Source organism: Pelmatolapia mariae, linkage group LG22 (genome assembly GCF_036321145.2).
Source record: "Pelmatolapia mariae isolate MD_Pm_ZW linkage group LG22, Pm_UMD_F_2, whole genome shotgun sequence".
NCBI classification, from domain to species: Eukaryota; Metazoa; Chordata; class Actinopteri; order Cichliformes; family Cichlidae; genus Pelmatolapia; species Pelmatolapia mariae.
The window spans coordinates 10,269,453-10,288,886 of record NC_086245.2 but is presented as its reverse complement, the minus strand read 5'-3'; the positions used below and the strand labels follow the sequence as shown (position 1 = coordinate 10,288,886).

General features: G+C 43.4%; 1 protein-coding gene across 1 annotated transcript; it reads left to right on the top strand.

Annotated features, from left to right (window-relative positions):
• Nucleotides 1–655: 655 nt before the first annotated feature.
• On the top strand, nt 656–7,972 carry si:dkeyp-92c9.2 (uncharacterized protein LOC571482 homolog). Its single transcript, XM_065470518.1, has 2 exons — nt 656–1,202; nt 1,877–7,972. The coding sequence occupies exon 2, from the start codon at nt 2,013–2,015 to the stop codon at nt 3,003–3,005; it is 993 nt and encodes a 330-aa protein (XP_065326590.1). The 5' UTR covers nt 656–1,202; nt 1,877–2,012; the 3' UTR covers nt 3,006–7,972.
• The last annotated feature ends 11,462 nt before the right edge of the window (nt 7,973–19,434 follow it).

The window sequence follows — 19,434 nt, the reverse complement described above, 5'->3', positions numbered from 1 at the left end:
GGCTTGTGTCAAAGCGCAGCATCACTGATAAAAATCCAACACCTCTAAAAATCACGACATAAGAGCTACTTAATGGACCGTGTGTTGAATATGTTATCTCAAAAAGTTTTAAATATTTTTAGTTTACTGCGGCCTAAATTTTAATACCCATAACTTTTTAATTAAGTACTTTGTTGCTTTTTTAAAATCATAATTTTCTATCTATTATCAGCTATTTTATCCGTATAGTTTAAAAAAATATTATTTATTGTACTTATTTAATTTCTGCATCATTTCGTAAATTGCACATTAGGTTATTTTATGTTTCTTGAATTGTTATATTTTAACGTCACTTTTATTTATTTTAATAATTATAACTTATATGACTTGTACTATAGCCTGTTTTCTGAATAAACATACATTTTTTGCGCAGATACTATAAAAAACACATATTTAAGCAATCGGATGCATTGTGCTGCTGATGAATCTTGATTATGTTTAGCTTAATGTTTGAGCAAACTGTTTGTTTATTTATGTGACTGTATGTGTGTGCGCGTGTGCGCGTGTGTGTGTGTGCGCAGTCGAGCGCTGTTAGGAGGAGTCTGTGTCGGAGGGGGGCGGTGTGTGCCGAGCCGCTCCGTGAGCTCACTGGCTGCTCTGTCTCTAATGTGTGAGAGTCCTCTCAGAGGTCTGGCCACCGGGACCGACGTTTGGTCATTAGGTGACTGAAGCTCGCAGTGTGCGGACACTCCAGCACCGCCTTCAGTCCGACCCCGGGACCGGGAGAAGTCAGACAGAGGAGACTTTACGCACAGCTCTGCTGAGGAGATGGAATGCATTGAAAGGACTCCGACTCTGTGAAAGTTTGCGTTTTTCTCATGGGAAAGCAAATTACAGACAGTTAATCGGAATGCAGTCACGCTTCACATTCGCCTTCTTTTGAGGTGCAGCAGAGGATGACACCTGCACCCCCCTTGGCGCGGACCACACTTGGCATCTTTAAATAGTAGGTCAAAGCTTCTGCGAGAGTGACTTTCTGCCTCTCATTCTGCACTCAGATCACAGTTCCGCTCGCTCTGGTCCTTGGTTATTTTCTGCAGCTGCAGAATCAGTGCATGTGTTGCGCTCCTATAGCCTATGTCTTCATCTTTGCACCGTCGCGGACTGCGGCAGGAACACACAAGCGGGCAATCATCTCGTACCTGGACTGCGCGTAAACGCAGGTGAGCTGCTCTGAGGACAGTCATGTACATTTCTGGTTCTGCTGTCACATTTTTCATCTCTTTAAACTAAAGAGAAGGTTTAAAGCAAGGAATAGCCAGATATAGCTGTGTAAACAGCCTGAAGTGCATTCTCTGCTCACTGTGCTATATATTCACCATGTTGGTTCAAGCATTTGCTGATTAAGAGAGGAATCCCTTTAATAGTTTAAAATCCAGGAATCTGGAGGGAGATTAAATTAGACTGGTGGTTAACCCCTTACAGACCAGTTTATCCCGTGAGTTTTTTGCCCTTAAGGGTTGAAACAAATGGTGTTAATCCACATTGACTAAATATGTTAAACATTAAAAAAGCGATACACCAGCAGTTTCAATTAGCTCCCCAGAGATGTTTAGTCTTAGTGAATTTTTATCCCAAAATGGTTTAATTACTGCAAAAAATCATGATGTTTACCCAACATTTACAGGATGTTGGAGGGGCTTTTTGGGATCTCCTCTGAAATTCAATGCACAGTTGAGTCCTTTTTTGGCTGCACAAGATGAGCTTAAAGAGGTTACAGTCAGCCACTGGGTCACTTGGCAATAGAGGATGTGTTTGTGGGATTAGTTGGCTTTGTTTACGTTCATTCTACTTTGCATTAGATTAAACTCTTTCTTTTTTTGTCTCTGTCATTCAGCACTCTCTGACATGCCTGTACTACTCACCTCTTCATGAGATCACACCTCCTGGATATTTAGAATAAAAGAAAAGGAAAAACTTCCTCCTCATCACCAGTGAGGCAGTATAATCTGTGAAGCACTGACTGACTCACCATGGGCACCGTACTATCATTATCACCCAGCTCTCGCAAATCAGGCTACTATGACAACCGTCCCGGCTCTCTCAGCCACTACCCGAGCCTCAGCAGCCGCTCCCTCAACAGCCAGAAAGACCGCGGACTAAAGAGGGGCCAGTCCATCTTCCTCCCAGCACTCACATGGAAGAGACTTGTGGCCTCTACAAAGAAGAAGGGCAACTCGAAGAAAGGCTCTGGTGGCCCGGTGGCCCTCGGGGATCCTCTGAATAACAACAATAACATTAACATTTACCAGAAGGATCCCGTGCTGCACCTCAATCGTGAGAATGTGAAGAAGTCGCTGTCATGTGCCAACCTGTCCAGCTATGAGGGCCCAGCCGGTCTGGGTCTGGGGCTCGGCTACGGACTGGGGATGGGTCAGGGACATGGATATGGCTACAGCAAATCCCAGCAGCTTTCCTCTGTGAAAAAAGTCCCCCAGGGCACGGTGACCTCGTCTCCGAAGCGCGTCATCGTCCAGGCCTCCACCAGCGAGCTCCTCCGCTGTTTGGGGGAGTTCCTGTGCTGTCGCTGCTACCGCCTGAAGCATCTGTCTCCGGCCGACCCGGTGCTCTGGCTGCGGGCTGTGGACCGCTCGCTGCTGCTGCAGGGCTGGCAGGACCAGGCCTTCGTTACTCCGGCCAACGTGGTCTTCGTCTACATGCTGTGCCGAGACGTAGTGGATGGTGATCTAGTGGCGTCAGAGCACGAGCTGCAGGCCATCCTGCTCACCTGCCTCTACCTGTCCTACTCCTACATGGGCAATGAGATCTCATACCCTCTTAAGCCCTTCCTGGTAGAGGCGGGCAAGGAGGCCTTCTGGGACCGCTGCCTCGCCATCATCGACGCCACAAGCTCCAAGATGCTGCGCATCAATGCAGACCCACACTTTTTCACACAAGTATTTGCTGAACTCAAGAGCGAAGGAGGCTGCGGCCCTCAGGATTATAGCCGGGTGCTTGATCGGTGAGCACCCATCCTCACTGACCACATGCCTTTGTGTACACTCATGCACTCGTACACACACACACACACACACACATAATTGTCATGCAGATTGCTCCACCCCTTTTTCTTCTATGAAGGCCTATCTTAAAAGAATTATACAGAAATATTGAATCATTGCATTTGTGCTTGTTGCCATTGTCCCATCCGTCCACAGATAACTGGTTAAGTGGGGCTTACAGCTGTTTCTGAGTTTACTTTAACCATTTGGGGAACCATTTGGTCCACCTGCTCCCTCCCGTGTCTGGTCCCAGTCGTCCCAGCTGGTCCTCTGCATCTGCACAGCCTCACCTTAACATTATCAATCTGTATGCACAAGGCAAGGAGATGCCATCACCTTACGCAAAGCACTTTTTTTTTTCCAATAGTGACAGAAGAGAAAATAGGGCTCAGACAACATAGTCCACATGAAAATTTCATGGATAATACAAAGCAACATCTTGACATCCTCCGCGGTTGCCCGCGGTTCAGACTGACGGGAACAGCTGAGACGTCCATGTCTGCTCAGTAAAACAAAACGAACAGGCAGTGTGTTTTTGTGGAGCCTTTTGAGGGAACACTTGCTGTTTGTTTTTCCCTTCACTCACTCAAACCTGCCAGCGGCTCCCCCGTGTGTTAAAGTCTCATTTAACCCTGAGGAGGAAGCCGAACATGCGTTTACCGTGGGCATGTTTGGTGCGAGCACATGCATGGCTGTGTGCGCAGGCATCGTGCGCTGGACGGCAGCCAAGGTCATCAGCTGTTTACCCCATCCTTTGTTCCCTGCGTCTTGTTGACAGGGCACCCACAGCCGTGGTATTAATGAGATTAGCCGATTACTGCTGCCCCTCCCCTACGTCAACCTCTCCCCCCTTCTTGTCCGGTCGGCAGCCCTGCAGACCTTCAGTGGCTAATCCAGCCCAGGCAGGACTATAGACACACACACACACATTAAAATACTTTGCTGTGTGTGCTTTATTCTCCATGCTGCGTGAATGTGCGGCACACGTGTGCAGCTCGGGGTCCGAGGTGGAGGCAGGAAATCTTTCCAGAGGCCATTCAGGCAGAAATGACAGACGAAAGGCGTTTGTTATTGCTGCTTCTGAATTTGTCCCACTTTCTCATCCCTCACCTGCGCATCCTCATCTGCCATCAAGAGGCTCTCAGGAACTGGGAGTTCATTTCTCTCATGTTCCTCCCTCCGCTCGACTATTCCCTTGAATGAAGCCATTGGCATTTGTGCTTCAGTGGCTTTAATCCCTGGTCCTCGTGTGTTTTACTGTGCATGTCAGTGATGGGTCACAGATGAGCTCCAAGTTCATCGTTTTTAGATTTTAAGGGCTTATCAACTGCATTTGAGCCACTGTAGTCATAAGAAGATTTGGTTCTACAGTAATTTATATTTGGTGGCTTTTTATTTTTTTCTGGGAGCTCTCTCTTCTTTCACATGCATGCAGGGGAAGCCAGAGGAAGGGAGAGCAGCTGCAAGACCCAGCTGAGAACAGAGCAGGCATCAGCGGCAGCAGACGTGATATTTATTAAGTCAGACAGAGCGTGGAAGGACGAGCTGGGGTGGAAGTGGGTTGCAAAGTGACTTGCCCTATATGAGATAGCAAGTTGGCTCTGTAGAAGGGTATCGGCTGAGCAATCAGCTGATGTGGGCTGGCGTCAAAATCAACTAATCTGCCAAGATTACGGCTAAGCTTGACTTCATGGCCGCCCTGAACTAAAGCTACATCTTGTAATGATGACAGCACAATAAAAGCTCAATTAAAGCCTAAATGTTCAAATTTTCAGAAAAACGCTAGAAGTAGGGATTCTTTTAGATTTTTTAATCAAAGTTGATAAACTCACATATTTAAAGGGTTTTGGGGAGAAAAATGAAGAGGCTTCCCAACTTATTTTGGACTTATGCGCCTTTAAAAATGAAATGTGTGTCTGTGACTCATCACTGATGCACGTCTAATTGTAAAGCTTGTTTTTAAAAGAAAAATGTAAGTCATTTACAAAAAGAAAACAAATGTTTGTGGAAAATAAGATATCCTTTTGTTCTCCTCCTCTTTTAATCATCTCAAGATCCTTCAAAATCTTTCCTGTGACCCTTATTTTGGGTTCTTGAGGGGGTTTATGATGAATTTGAACCAAAAAGCTGTTTAAAACCTAAAAATCTCTTATTGTGTGAAGTGGAAATGCCTTAATCTTATTGTAGCAGGGCATTTGGAGGTTTTGGTGCTCCACCACCCTTCTCCACGTGGCAAACACTTTGCTGTGATGCTTCGCTATATTTTCGGCCACAAGGTCGTACGATACACGAGCATCCCTGCAACAGATTTGACCTTTACACACATGCAGACGGGCTGTTGCACATGTATTCTCCTTGGGTAATCCACTTCTAATCCTGCAGCCAAATCAAACAGAGAGAGGGAACCCAGGATGAAAACATAGAGAAATAAGCAAACAGTTCCCCTCAAGTGAAGCTTTCAAGCCCAGCTCTGACAAACTGAAGGCTGCCCCACCGCCTACTCCTGCTCATCCAAGCTTACTGGAGTCGAGCCTCCCTGCTCTCCTGAGGGGTCTCGCATGAGCTCACACCAGCCTGAGAGGAGCGACGGCGGTGAGTCACGCTCGGAGAGTCGAGAAGCGAAACATCGCTTTCTCTACAGCGTTGACCAGCAGCCATTTTGGACTTGTAGGTCAGCGCAGCTCTCTCTGCGGCCTGGTTTCGTCTCTAACAAGGACACTTGTGTCTTAACTCACCCCCTCCTGCCTCTCCCCTCCCTACACACACACTCAGCTGTTGTTCCCTGCCTGTTTCATTAGATTTGACACCCCACACCCGCCAGCCATTGTCAGGACGAGGAAGGGCAGAATGGGCCAGTTTGTTGGCACCGGCTTGGTTTGTGTTTGCGTGTGCATGCAGGTCAAAGTTAAGGGCAACATCTGCTTCCACCATGCAGCTCGTGCAGACCTGCTGTGATAATTAAATCATCTCATTGACATCAGCAAGAAATGAGGAGTAGAGGAGCACATCGCGACCCTTTTCTTTTAATGAAAAAGGCCTTTTTCTTACACGTGGCCCATTCTTCACTCTCTGTAGCAGCACAGACACAGCACAGAACCACGATTATATCAGCCTGATCGTTAGAATTTGACCCTAAACAAAAAGGCATCACCTCCCCCACCCCTTTTTTCAGCACATCTGTCCAATCAGTCGGCAGCTGGACGGTATAGCTGTTCCTTAACTAACTCGCTTTTTAGCTGGAACTGTAATTCTGTTTTATCCAATCAAAACCCCGATATGAGTCCCGAGCGGATTCTTGGTTCTGACTGACGGTGGACACACGATGCCTGTGACATCTCCAGAGATTTAACCGTGATAAAACATGACATTCAGTGCAGTTTGGACCTCGCTCTGTAGATGGGACCTCCGTCTGGGACTTTGGCAACTGAGAGTTGCAGAATATTTCAGGTGGCTCTTTGCAGGAGGCTTTGGCCGTTTGTGAACAATGTTACAAAAGACTTAAAAGATAAGTCTGGTGTTGTTCTTTATTTTTCTTACTGTCAACAAGCATCAGACTGGGTTTTTACGCTTTCAGACTTGTCTGCAAGCTGGTTCTGACTGAAGACGGGACGTGAATGTATACTTTTATTTTATGAAAAAAAGGTGGGCACTTTAGTTTATAGCAAACATCAATGACACAGGAGGAAATTAGTTGGGGAATTTACAGCTGCAGGGTTCGAGTTAGAAAAACTACAGTGCCTATGTTCATTAAATTAAGCAGCATGTGTTTGTGTTTAAGCTGCTGCGTATCAATAATTATTTGATCTGTTGACACTAAGAAATCTTGAAAGTACATCACTGCTTATCCTTTAAGCTGCCACAGCTCTGTGAGCTGTGTTATTTCAGTGCTGCTGTAGGTTGGTGTGTCATTTCAATGGCACGCCTTAGACTGATGATGTAAATATGAGGATGTGTAACAAAAAGAGCTGTTAAGAATGAAAAAATGAACAAAAACAAATAGTGTTGCTGTGTAGTAGCATGCATGCCAGCCAGGTAGTTTAGATATTTTTCTTTCTTTTTTTTTTACTTCTGCTTTTGTTGGATATGTGTGATGTTTTAAATGAATTTCTATGGTAATTTAAAACTGGATCTCATTGGTTACAGGAAACACGATGTCGTCAGTATTAAAGTCTGTCATGGCTGCAGGTGTAACGATCAACATTATTATGGTCTGCTCATGTTCAGAAACACTAGAGACATTTAACGAAACAGAAAAGCTCATTTTTCGAAAGTCCTGAAAGATCAAAGCGTGTCATGTGACTCACTCTCACACCAGGCTTCATTTGTCACTTCGCTAAGTTAGATGTGGTCAGCTGGAGTTTTTTTTAAAACCCGAGCTCGCCCCTTTCTTGTTGCTAAATTCGTAAAGAACTGATCGAGTTAGAGGCTTTTCTCATCAATGCACCAGCTGGTGAGACAAAGGCGTCCATTGTGCGTGCAGCAGTCGTCGCAGGCAGCTCCGGCTCGGCCTGCGTCCTCTCTGATGCAAAACAACACGTTAAAATTTCACCACAACTTCACTTTATTTCTGCGTCTTTTCCTGTGCCAGGAGTGGACAGATGTTAGTCCAGAGATAAATATGTGATTGTCCAGTCCATCTCCTCCTCCACCGCTGCTGCTGCTCCTGGGTTTCCATGGTTACTTTCCTCAGCCATCTTTTATAACTGTCACACCGAGATGAAGCAGCACCTCGAGCGACTTTTGTAAAGCCACTCAAGTGTGCGTCTCTCTAAAAGTGAAAATACTGTTGATGGAGAAAACTTGAAGAAAAACAAATGTGACTGTTTCATTTTTTTCTTTTTTTGTTGTTGTTTATTTCCTTTTTCATGATGATGACGATGATGATGTTTACTATATTGATTATTTAATAAAGTATTGAGCTGAAATCCAAACCTGCTGCTTCCCATTTTCCACTTAACTAAACTGCCTTTGTCCTCCACACAGCGCACATGATGATATATTCCCTGCATTCAATCCAGCGAACTTAAGGCTGGCTGTAAATTCATGTGGGACATAAGAAAAAAACTTAATGCACAGACACACAATGGCGCCGTGCTGCAGATGGCCTTTTGGCTTCCTGTCAGTGAGGGCTGGGCTCCATCTGAGCATTTCTCTGCACTCAGTTGCCACCCTTTCCTCTGTTACCACAGGTGGAATTGCTGTGATGTGAAGCTGCCTCTGCTCTCCTCCGAGTGCGATGAGAAGATTTTTATACGACATGAAAGAACAAAGTTGGTGCTGCAGAGCTGAGACGGCTTTGTTCTGCAAGCGTACACGAGTTTAAAATGAGAAACGCAGAGAGAAAAGCAGGTTTTGTGTTGCTGATTTAGTAGCTGTGGTCAGCAGAGCGTCTGCCTCGGGCTGCCTTCACACCCACACACACACACGCACGTATGCACACACACACACCGATATCTCTACATCTTAGCTGCTTCTCTTCCCACAACTTTGCATTTTTTAAATCATGTATCAAGTTAAAATTATGATTCAGAAACTACAAAATGTATTCCTTGTTACGTTTACATTACTTTAAAAAAAGGACACCTTCAAATTGGTGCACTGTTACTACCTAATAATAATAATTACATAAATGAACCGCATACATGAACTTTATATGTAATACTGTGAAAGCAGAATATTCTCCAATAGTTCCAATATATTCGAACTGGCACAAAATCACAGCACTGAGGGAAAAAACAATCATAGGCAGGTAATATTGAATCAGATACCCTAGCAGAAGCCATTAAAGGCGTTTTAATGGCTGGCTCAGTAATAAATTGAGCTGAAGTTTTAGACTGTTTTGCTTTATAACATTTAACTGAGCCATTGTTAGCCTGTTCTAGGCCTCAGTCACACAGGCTTAGAGTCTAGTTGCCAAACCTTTGGCAATCGCAGGTCAATAGGGAAAAATGCACATTCCCTAAATAGCTGGTGAGAGGATTGTTGTTTCTTGGTGATGGTTGCTGCACCAAAAACTCCGTGTGATTGTTTTGGTTGCTCGAAGAAAGCTTCCATCGCCTGGAGTTTGCAGCGAAGACTACCAAGTGATAATGAAACTTAAAACAGTGCGATTAAGAGCAGAAACGGTAAGGCTCGTGTTGTTCCCTGAGGCTCGCTGGACTTGGGAGCTCAATCCTTAACGTATTCTACAGATGTGTGGTGAAGGCTTCCTCTGCTCCTGCATCACTGCGTGGCATGGCAGAAAAGAAGGCTTTGCTGACGATCGGTCCACCACCACCACCATCAACTCCAGCAGATGCAGGAAAAGTGTCTTCTGCATCTTGAAAGACCTTACTCACCCAGCACACACACTGTTTGTTTCACTTCCCTCAGGCAGGAGGCTGTGGAGCATCAACAGCAGGACCCCCAGACTGAGGAAGACCTTCTTCCCTGAGGCTGTAAGACTACTGACCTCGGGTGGTGCTCTATAGTCTGCTGCTCCAAGCTAAAGATGACAGGCATGAGAAACCACTTGAGTCTTCACACTAGTCACTGCACTTTCTTTGAAACTTGTACTCTGTGACACTGTCATTTTATTATTTATAGTTAATTCACGTGGTAAAGATGCTTCTTTGGTCCCAAATAAAAGCCAACAACGTTAAAAATATAATAGAAATTTATGCAAAAATGAGGACTGAGTACAAATGTGTGAACATGGAATGACAATAAAACCCCCTGAATCCTTGAGAAATGCAGCTTTTAAGGCCTTTATATACTGGAAGCGTAACATCCGTGTGATTATTTTGTGCAATAAAACATTTTTCAGACTCACCAATCCTTAATGCGACCCTCCACACTGACCACAAAATTTACTTGGATGAGTTTATTTAGTTATTTTTTCAAACCAAGGTCGACTTTTCCAATTTTTCAGATCCGAATAAATAAATCTGACCAGTCAGACCACAGCATTTGGCAACAATACACCCATAGCTCAAAACACACACTGGTACTGAACATACAATGATATGAAAATAGTGAAATAACACTAGTTTATGTCAAACACTGTAATGGCCTTTTCTTTGATCTCCTCACTGTGTGACTGATTAGACAAGCTGGCATCTCCCATGCAAACTACAGGCAATCTGGTAGTGACTGGAGAGGTTTCTGGCAGAGCACCGTACCTTGTGACTAATTTCACCTAGCAACTGCCAGAAACCACTCCCCAACCTGTTGGTAGAACACACATTTCTCCATAGCAACGGGTGGTAACCAAGGAGTTGCAGACCACACTCTAAACCTTTGTGACTGAGGTCTTTCCTTTGCTATTCCTTTTACAGTGAGTCCAAATGTCTGCCATGAAAATAAAACCCTACGTTGAGTTACATTTTTTTACTTTAAAGCTTTTAAATGTCCCAGAGGAGACGGTTGCTAACAGTTGGCTAAATGACAGTGGCACCGTTATGGCTCGCTCATTAACAGGTACTTTTTTGTGTGTTTAATCCACGTTCTTACTTTTTACCAAAGCTAGAAATGGTTAAGTGCTTCTTAACAAATACATGGGTTTTCCTTTTAAATGCATATATTTAGCTTTTGTCATGTAACAGCTGTTCTCCATCTAACTATGACTGAGAAATGAGTTTCGGTGAAAGCAGCTTACTTGGCGCGGCACTATGTCACCCTGTCGATGATACTAAAAAATGATTATTTAAATGCCATTTATTATCTCTTCACAATGCGAGGGTGAGAGGGCAGTCGGGGAAAACAACACAGCGGTGGTCAGAGCTGGGGTCAGTGGCCGGCACGGGGGACCCTTCATAGGGCAAAGAGGTGAGGGAGGTGAGGCCTGGGGTGCTTTAATAAGAAAAAAAGGAAGAAGACAGATGAGACGAGATGGAGAGGATTCGCTGCAGATGGCTGCCGCAGCCTGACCGAGTCCTTTCCAGCTTTCTCCTGTCCTCAGAGGACACAAATCACCAGCTCTCTGCCTCCCGGTGTCACTCTTCTATAGAGCCTCTGAGCTCCCTGTGGCTTTTCAAAGCCTCGGCTGCTGTTCACTGACGTTTATCGGTCCTCTGGGAACCAACATGCACCAAAACCCTGCTGCCATTCTTCCCATAGATGGTCTCCAAAGACATTATCTGTCCAAGCTGTGCTGCACTTTTCTGCCTCAGTCCCTGCTTTAAGACACATATTTAAAAAAGAAAACATGTTCAGTTATTAATATGAAGAGCAAAACAGTTGCTTTTCAAACTGTATATCCAGCATATCCAGGTATTGGCAAGCAAGGCCAAGGAGCATATTACTGGGTAATTAGGTCACATTAGTGTGTGGTGGTCATAATAATAAAACCCTGTTTACAAGAACAAGCATATCCTCTGTGGCAGCTATATCAGTTATGTCTACTCTCCACTAATGTTAGACGCAGGGGTCATTTCCAACGCTCAATGCCGTGTTCACGTCATAGTGTAATTACCAATTTACCACTTATAAACAGCACTGGCGTCAACACTAATTAATACTGAATGGGGAGGCTGTTTGTTTAGTGTTTAAACAAGCCAACCGACTCATTATTTCCTGCTAATGGTCAATCATGGGAAATAACTGTAATCTCAAATCCCACTGGATTCCTACTGTAGAATGGAAATTCTTTTATGTCCATTAAAATGATCAGAGTGGCTGTTCTTCTAGGTGTTGCAATAAAGTTTGAAGTCCAGGAGGTTAGCAAAGCGGAGCTAGTTGATGTAAAATCACCGTGTGGCATGCTACAGCGCTACGGTTAAGCTAATATAAACACATTAGCAGACCTAGAATGGCTAAACTGCTTTCAGTGCAAGGTCCATGGTGCAACCAAGAGAACATCTGCAATGACCCCATCCACAAGACAAGGTTAGTCATTAATGCTACAGTCACAACAGCAGTCAGAGCCAAAATTATTGCGACTTTGTGCAACAAATTCCACCGTATTTGCACTGTTGGTGACTTCTAGAATATTTTTTAACTGGATTAGATGACAAATAAGACTGACTGTGTGGTAGTATGTGTCCAAAAAGTTTGTACTTCACTTCTGTTAAATAAAACTTTTGTCCTCTGGTAAAATTCTGAGGCAAGACCTTACTTGGAGCCAGTTTGATGCAGCTTGTTGGCTTATATCCCAGAGCGGGATGAAGCGCTTATCCAGTAAAATTCTAGTCTGTTACTTTGGATTCCACTTTCATCCAAACATGGCACCTTCGAAACCAGAGGGTGACATCATGGTTGCCATGTCCGTGTTTTATATACAGTATGTGAAGTGCCTTTATACTGCGTATTATCAACAAGCACACCACTTAGAGTTGCTTTGTCTGCTTTGACCACGTATTTTCACCCTGTCTGGTGATGTTCAACACGAACACCTGCTTCTTCACTATCGATGCACCATTCAAGAGTCAGTGTAAGAAACAAAAGCAACAGTTTAAGAAGAAGATTTTCTTCATATTGCACCTTTGCAAGCTACCCAAACAACATAAAATGTGACTCTTTTTTCCCATGTTTGGTCGCTGTGGTTTATCAAACGTTTCCTGATTAGTAAGCATTTGGGCTGATGGCATGCTGGCTCAGAGCGAGCCAAAGTAAAAACCAATCTCCCCCCTCATGTTACTGTAATCTGCAGCATGTGACCTCCTCTGACGGAGGGATGCTGGAAAACCTGCAGGGCTCACCAAACCAGTGGCCGCTCTGCACTGAGAGGATTTAAGGGGAAAAAACACAGCAGCTCTGGGACACGTTATATTCCCACTGGTAAATCCTCTCCAACTCATTACCAAATCCTCACTGCAGGGCTGCTAAGCTCTAAAGAGAGACGGACCAGGTGCCAGTCTTTTTGTAATGGAATTGCACGGCGGTTTAAGTGATTGCATCAACAATTGCCACCCCTGATAAATTAGATTAGACATAGAAGAATCCTGTTTGCACACTATTGCTGTAAGAAACCGAGAAACTTCATGATAATCCAAAGCAAACATCAGATGAAAGGCTTTTAGCGTCGATCTACATTCTAACCACATGGCTGATTGCAGTATTGTGTTTGTGCCGGCGAGATTGGGTTTTATTCACAGCGAGGAGAGACGTGATTGGAGCTGTCAGAGAGGAAAATGACTGCAAAAATGATGCAGAAGAAAAGCCTGGCAGCAGCTGTGACTGTGATGGGGAAACAATTGGGAAAATAACTGTTGCATTTGTGCTAATGGAAAAGATGCCATTAAGCTAAACCCATCAAAAAGCAGGGGGAGCACTATGAATTTCAACTCTGTTTTTGTGAAAAAGATGCTGATTTGGTGAGGCAAAATATCCCGGTTTGATCTGATGATTAACTCTTCATCTGTTCTGAAAACGTGTTTGCATGGATCGAAGACGCACGCGAAACACACTTAATAATCGGAGATGGAGAGGCTTCAAATGCTGCTCTAACACGTAATTGATAAATCACTGCTTTTACATGAATGATTAAAGGATTACACACAAACAAATGCAGCATATAATCTCTGTTTTCTAACATACAGCCGCCTCCAGCGAGTGATTGGTGGAGCTGTAACTGGGAGAAGAGCTGTGGTTTTCATCCACAGGAGCGACAGCAGATTAACACAGAAACTCTGGAGGCCTTCGTTTGGCGCCGAAACACAGAGCTCACGCTGAGGCGCTGCTCGTGGCATCTTGGTAAACAAATCTCGGTCAGTTGCCTGATCTTCCCTCTGCAGCTGTAGAGACCTTGGGATTCTCTCATTTTCTGAGACTCAAAGTCGAAATTAGATTTACAATTAACGTTGTTTTGCTACTAAATGCAATTTGCTGTGAAAATAGCAGCATGAGGGCAGAGGGCTGAGGTGTGCCGACGGCCGTGATTTCTGCTGCATGCTTACTTTAATTTTTCTTTGACTAATGAGATCTCAAAATAACGAGACGCGAAAGATGAAGCTGCTGACTTCGGTCACCTAGTTAATAAAACCTGAGGGTCAAAAGTTCACAAGAAGTTCAGAGAAGAAACCAAAAAGACTCACTCATCACTCATTGAAGTGATAAACACATTAATAAATACATAATAATGATCCAGTGAAGTAATGTAGTATAATAATTACTTTTACTTTGGGCATTTTAAGCATATTTTGATGCTAAACTTTTCTTACGTAGGATAATGACTTTTATTTAACAACCTAAATGATTCTTTCACTACTTTTCATGTAATCTAAACTTTTCATGTATTATGGCGTATGAAAGTGAAAATCATGCCTTGTGTTTTGTACACTATTCATTTGTGATTAAACATTTTTATTTATTCCACTGAGAAATGGGCACTGAGCAAAACCACCTTGTAATAAAACTACACAAAAAGTTGCACAGTCACGAAGGTGTGTTGCTTCAGATAGCAGTGAGGCATGAAAAACAATCCAATTCCCCCAGTTTAACAAAGTCTTCAGTCAGGTAGGAACACTGGGCATTTTTTTGTCAGTTCTTTGAAGCATAATCTAAATTAACTTTAATTTAGGTGGTCACAGGGATGTAAAAACTGCCTGTATAAAATTACCAGACAAATCTGACAAAAACTAATTTAAATAAGTTTTAAAAAGTAGGTTTTTGCCCTCTAGAAGATATGCCTCTTCCATCTTTGTTTCCAGGCCCCATGAACTTCTCTCTCTGTTATATATGTCACTATGCAGCACCACCAGATATTTGATCTTTACAAGGCCTGAGTTATTAGTCGCTTTATTTAGCTGTTTTATTCTTTAGAACTTCTCACACACCTGTAGCTCCCATTTTCCAGAGGAAGATTATGTGTTTTAAACTTCCTCTGGATCGTTCACACGTTAATGTCATGTTGCAGTCATGCGAGAGTCATTACAGTTGCAAGAATATAGGTGTGAATTGGCATCAAACCTCCTGAGACAGGATGTCAAGACAGCCTTGTAGTCCCAGCACCACTTTAAAGTGAAGAGAAAAAAAAAAAAGCAAGCTTTAGACTTTTTGATGTTTCACATTCACTAGCTGTTTAATTTGCAGTGTTCCCTAAATACACCTTAACAGTGCATTATTTATTTTTAGCTTGGTGATAGCTGAGCAGTGTGCCTCGAGTGTAATCTGTTAACGTTTTTGGAAACAACTTTGAAAGGCTCTACACATGAAGTCCAAACAGTTTGAACAGAATTAGGCTGGGATGTTTCCCACAGGTGTCCTCACTCACACGTGGCACACAGCAGGAAACGGTCCAGTTCAAACTATTAGAAATACTCCCCATCTCTTGAGCTTATTTGATGTCTGCGAGTCTGCTTGGGTCCCAGTGACGTAAATTTCATCATCGGCTACTGGCTGTTATCTTTATTGTTGTGTGCCCTGAAAGCAGTTACATTGCTTTTCTGAGCTTCTGAGACAATGATGTGGGCAACAAATCATTGTCATTTATTTTTATAAAGAACTCAGAAGCTTAAACACGGATTTAAATCAGAGGAAAGACATGCTTTTTCCGACTTCCACCCAGTATTCAGAAGGTGTGAGCATCCTGGTCCAGCATCACGGACGATTTTGGTGGCTTTGGTGTAACTTACAGAGCTACAATATTTTCTCCTTCCACATTATGCAGATCCTACTCATGAAAAATACACACACACATCTGTTCTCTCAGAGTATTATGTAGCACTGAGATTTGGGGAATCACAGCAGGGTGTGCGTCAAAGAGCAGAAGTCACGGCGAGGGCAGGACGTCACCCAGTCGCACTAACAGGTCACCGTGGAGACAGATAAAAACTGGCAGCACATCTGAGAATTAAGATCTCAGACTGTGAACAGAGACACGCACATATTTACTCAGAGGAAAAAAAAACTACAAGTGGAGCAGTAACCTCACTAAAAGAAAGTGGAAGTTTTGTTGTGTTTGAAATGAAGCTTTTGCAATAAAACACTAAATCTAATTTTCCACATTAAAGTCTGCTTGTCCTTCTTTGGAAACCTGCTGCTAATCTCGGCTAAAGGCTACATTAGCTGCTACTAGCATAACACACCCGAATCTGCAGTTGCATTGAGAATAAGGAGTAATAAAGGAATAAAAAAAAGTCCAAGGCTGTTTTAAATCCACTCTATAGTGGGCATGTATAAAAGAGGGACTGTTATGTTTGTGCATCCATCCATGCAGGCATTTTCTAGCACTTAAGCGGTTTTAGCTTGAGAGGGCAGCAGTCAAAGCAGAGAAACCCAGATCTTCCTCTCCCCCCACCTCCTCTAGCTCATCTGAAGGGGATACCAAGGCATTCCCAAGCCAGCTGAGAGATATAATCCCTCCAGCATGCTCTGGGTCTTCCCCGGGGCAACTCCTGGTGGGATATGCTTGTAACATCTCTCCTAAGAGGACACCCGAGATGCATCTGTTTAAGGACCCAACACACGCGATGGTGCTTACTGGTTTTCACTTTATTTATCAGTTGCACACACAAAGACACAGTGAGTCCAGACCTCTGTCTCTCCCTTCTTCGCTCGTCTCTTCCTTCACTATGAAAAGAAACGGAGACCATCATCAGTCCAGTCGCCACGACCTGTGGCCTCACCTGCCTCCCGGCACCGCCCCCTTGAGCTCACTGGACCACTCCTCGCCTGCAACTAAGTCAGGGACCACACCTCCGCCACAGCATCCTAGTCAGATGCATAAACCACCTCAACTGCCTCCTAGAGATGAGCAGACTGATCTAAACATCTATATCGATACCAACACTGGTAGTGGTATTTGATCGATGCTAGCGCTAGGAGTGATAGGATGCTTTGTTTCTATCCTCTTAGTATGAAGCCTACTGAATTGTGTTAAACATTTTTTTCTTTGGAAAATTAAAAAACATACAACCATTATAATCTGCGAAAAATGTGCAAACCTTTTTGTGCTGACTGTCATGTGAATTGTATTTATAGCCTGTAGCACATTTAAACAACAGTAGCTGACCCAAAGTGCTTTAGAGGGTGGCACAAAAAGAAATTGCTAACTGATGATGATTCATTTATAAATCATGAAACATAAGCTGCCTTTACAGGTTAAAAGTATCTGTATTGGTATCAGCACCACTGGCTGATTTTCATTTGAGCATTGGCCGCAGGTATAAACTGTGTGTTTACTGGTAGTTTAAAAATGACCAGAATGTGAAACTGAAGCAGACTTCTTGGGTCATTTGTTAGTACAGTAAGCCACACAACATTTTTTGGCTGATAATAAATGTAAAATACAGTGGCTTGCAAAAGTATTCGGCCCCCTTGAACTTTTCCACATTTTGTCACATTACAACCACAAACATGAATCAATTTTATTGGAATTCCACGTGAAAGACCAATACAAAGTGGTGTACACGTGAGAAGTGGAACGAAAATCATACATGATTCCAAACATTTTTTACAAATAAATAACTGAAAAGTGGGGTGTGCGTAATTATTCAGCCCCCTGAGTCAATACTTTGTAGAACCACCTTTTGCTGCAATTACAGCTGCCAGTCTTTTAGGGTATGTCTCTACCAGCTTTGCACATCTAGAGACTGAAATCTTTGCCCATTCTTCTTTGCAAAACAGCTCCAGCTCAGTCAGATTAGATGGACAGCGTTTGTGAACAGCAGTTTTCAGATCTTGCCACAGATTCTCGATTGGATTTAGATCTGGACTTTGACTGGGCCATTCTAACACATGGATATGTTTTGTTTTAAACCATTCCATTGTTGCCCTGGCTTTATGTTTAGGGTCGTTGTCCTGCTGGAAGGTGAACCTCTGCCCCAGTCTCAAGTCTTTTGCAGACTCCAAGAGGTTTTCTTCCAAGATTGCCCTGTATTTGGCTCCATCCATCTTCCCATCAACTCTGACCAGCTTCCCTGTCCCTGCTGAAGAGAAGCACCCCCAGAGCATGATGCTGCCACCACCATATTTGACAGTGGGGATGGTGTGTTCAGAGTGATGTGCAGTGTTAGTTTTCCGCCACACATAGCGTTTTGCATTTTGGCCAAAAAGTTCCATTTTGGTCTCATCTGACCAGAGCACCTTCTTCCACATGTTTGCTGTGTCCCCCACATGGCTTGTGGCAAACTGCAAACGGGACTTCTTATGGTTTTCTGTTAACAATGGCTTTCTTCTTGCCACTCTTCCATAAAGGCCAACTTTGTGCAGTGCACGACTAATAGTTGTCCTATGGACAGATTCCCCCACCTGAGCTGTAGATCTCTGCAGCTCGTCCAGAGTCACCATGGGCCTCTTGGCTGCATTTCTGATCAGCGCTCTCCTTGTTTGGCCTGTGAGTTTAGGTGGACGGCCTTGTCTTGGTAGGTTTACAGTTGTGCCATACTCCTTTCATTTCTGAATGATGGCTTGAACAGTGCTCCGTGGGATGTTCAAGGCTTGGGAAATCTTTTTGTAGCCTAAGCCTGCTTTAAATTTCTCAATAACTTTATCCCTGACCTGTCTGGTGTGTTCTTTGGACTTCATGGTGTTGTTGCTCCCAATATTCTCTTAGACAACCTCTGAGGCCATCACAGAGCAGCTGTATTTGTACTGACATTAGATTACACACAGGTGCACTCTATTTAGTCATTAGCACTCATCAGGCAATGTCTATGGGCAACTGACTGCACTCAGACCAAAGGGGGCTGAATAATTACGCACACCCCACTTTGCAGTTATTTATTTGTAAAAAATGTTTGGAATCATGTATGATTTTCATTCCACTTCTCACGTGTACACCACTTTGTATTGGTCTTTCACGTGGAATTCCAATAAAATTGATTCATGTTTGTGGCTGTAATGTGAAAAAATGTGGGAAAGTTCAAGGGGGCTGAATACTTTTGCAAGCCACTGTAGCTCAAACAAAGTGGATAGGTCTGGTTCAGTCACAGACTATTTGCCTTAATTGAGTTTAAAATGATTGGTTATGTAAAAAGCCCTCCGGGACTAAACGACAACAAACCCTGTTCAGTTGTTATAAGCACGTAAATCAGCTACAGAGACTGAAACCATGTTTGTAGCAGGCTGTAAACATGTTTATTCCTGCTGTAACATGGGAGTCTGTGGGGATTAACTCATATTTGGAGTTAGTCTCGAGTGGCCACCAGAGGAACTGTAGTTTATAGTCCTGGCTTTATTTTTTTTTGCCACTTGTATTATGTAAGTATCAGTTCCTTCCACGGGACAGTGGACAGTTTGCATCAAACATTGAGACAACAAACTTAAGGACTAATAATAACAATTATGCAGCAATCTTTACCATTAAAGGATCATTTTCTTTAAGCATGTCTGGTTCATACCAAATGATTTATCTGTTCTTCAGTTGTAAATATTCTGGGAAGAATTATACAAAATAGCTCAAATTTATCTGCAGCTGCTGTTAGTTAGACCCGGAAAACACTCATAATTATTAATGTAAAAAACATTTATTGTC

Bases quoted from the DNA above. Each gene is read 5' to 3' on its own strand.
- si:dkeyp-92c9.2 (XM_065470518.1), top strand. From the start codon at position 2,013: ATGGGCACCGTACTATCATTATCACCCAGCTCTCGCAAATCAGGCTAC.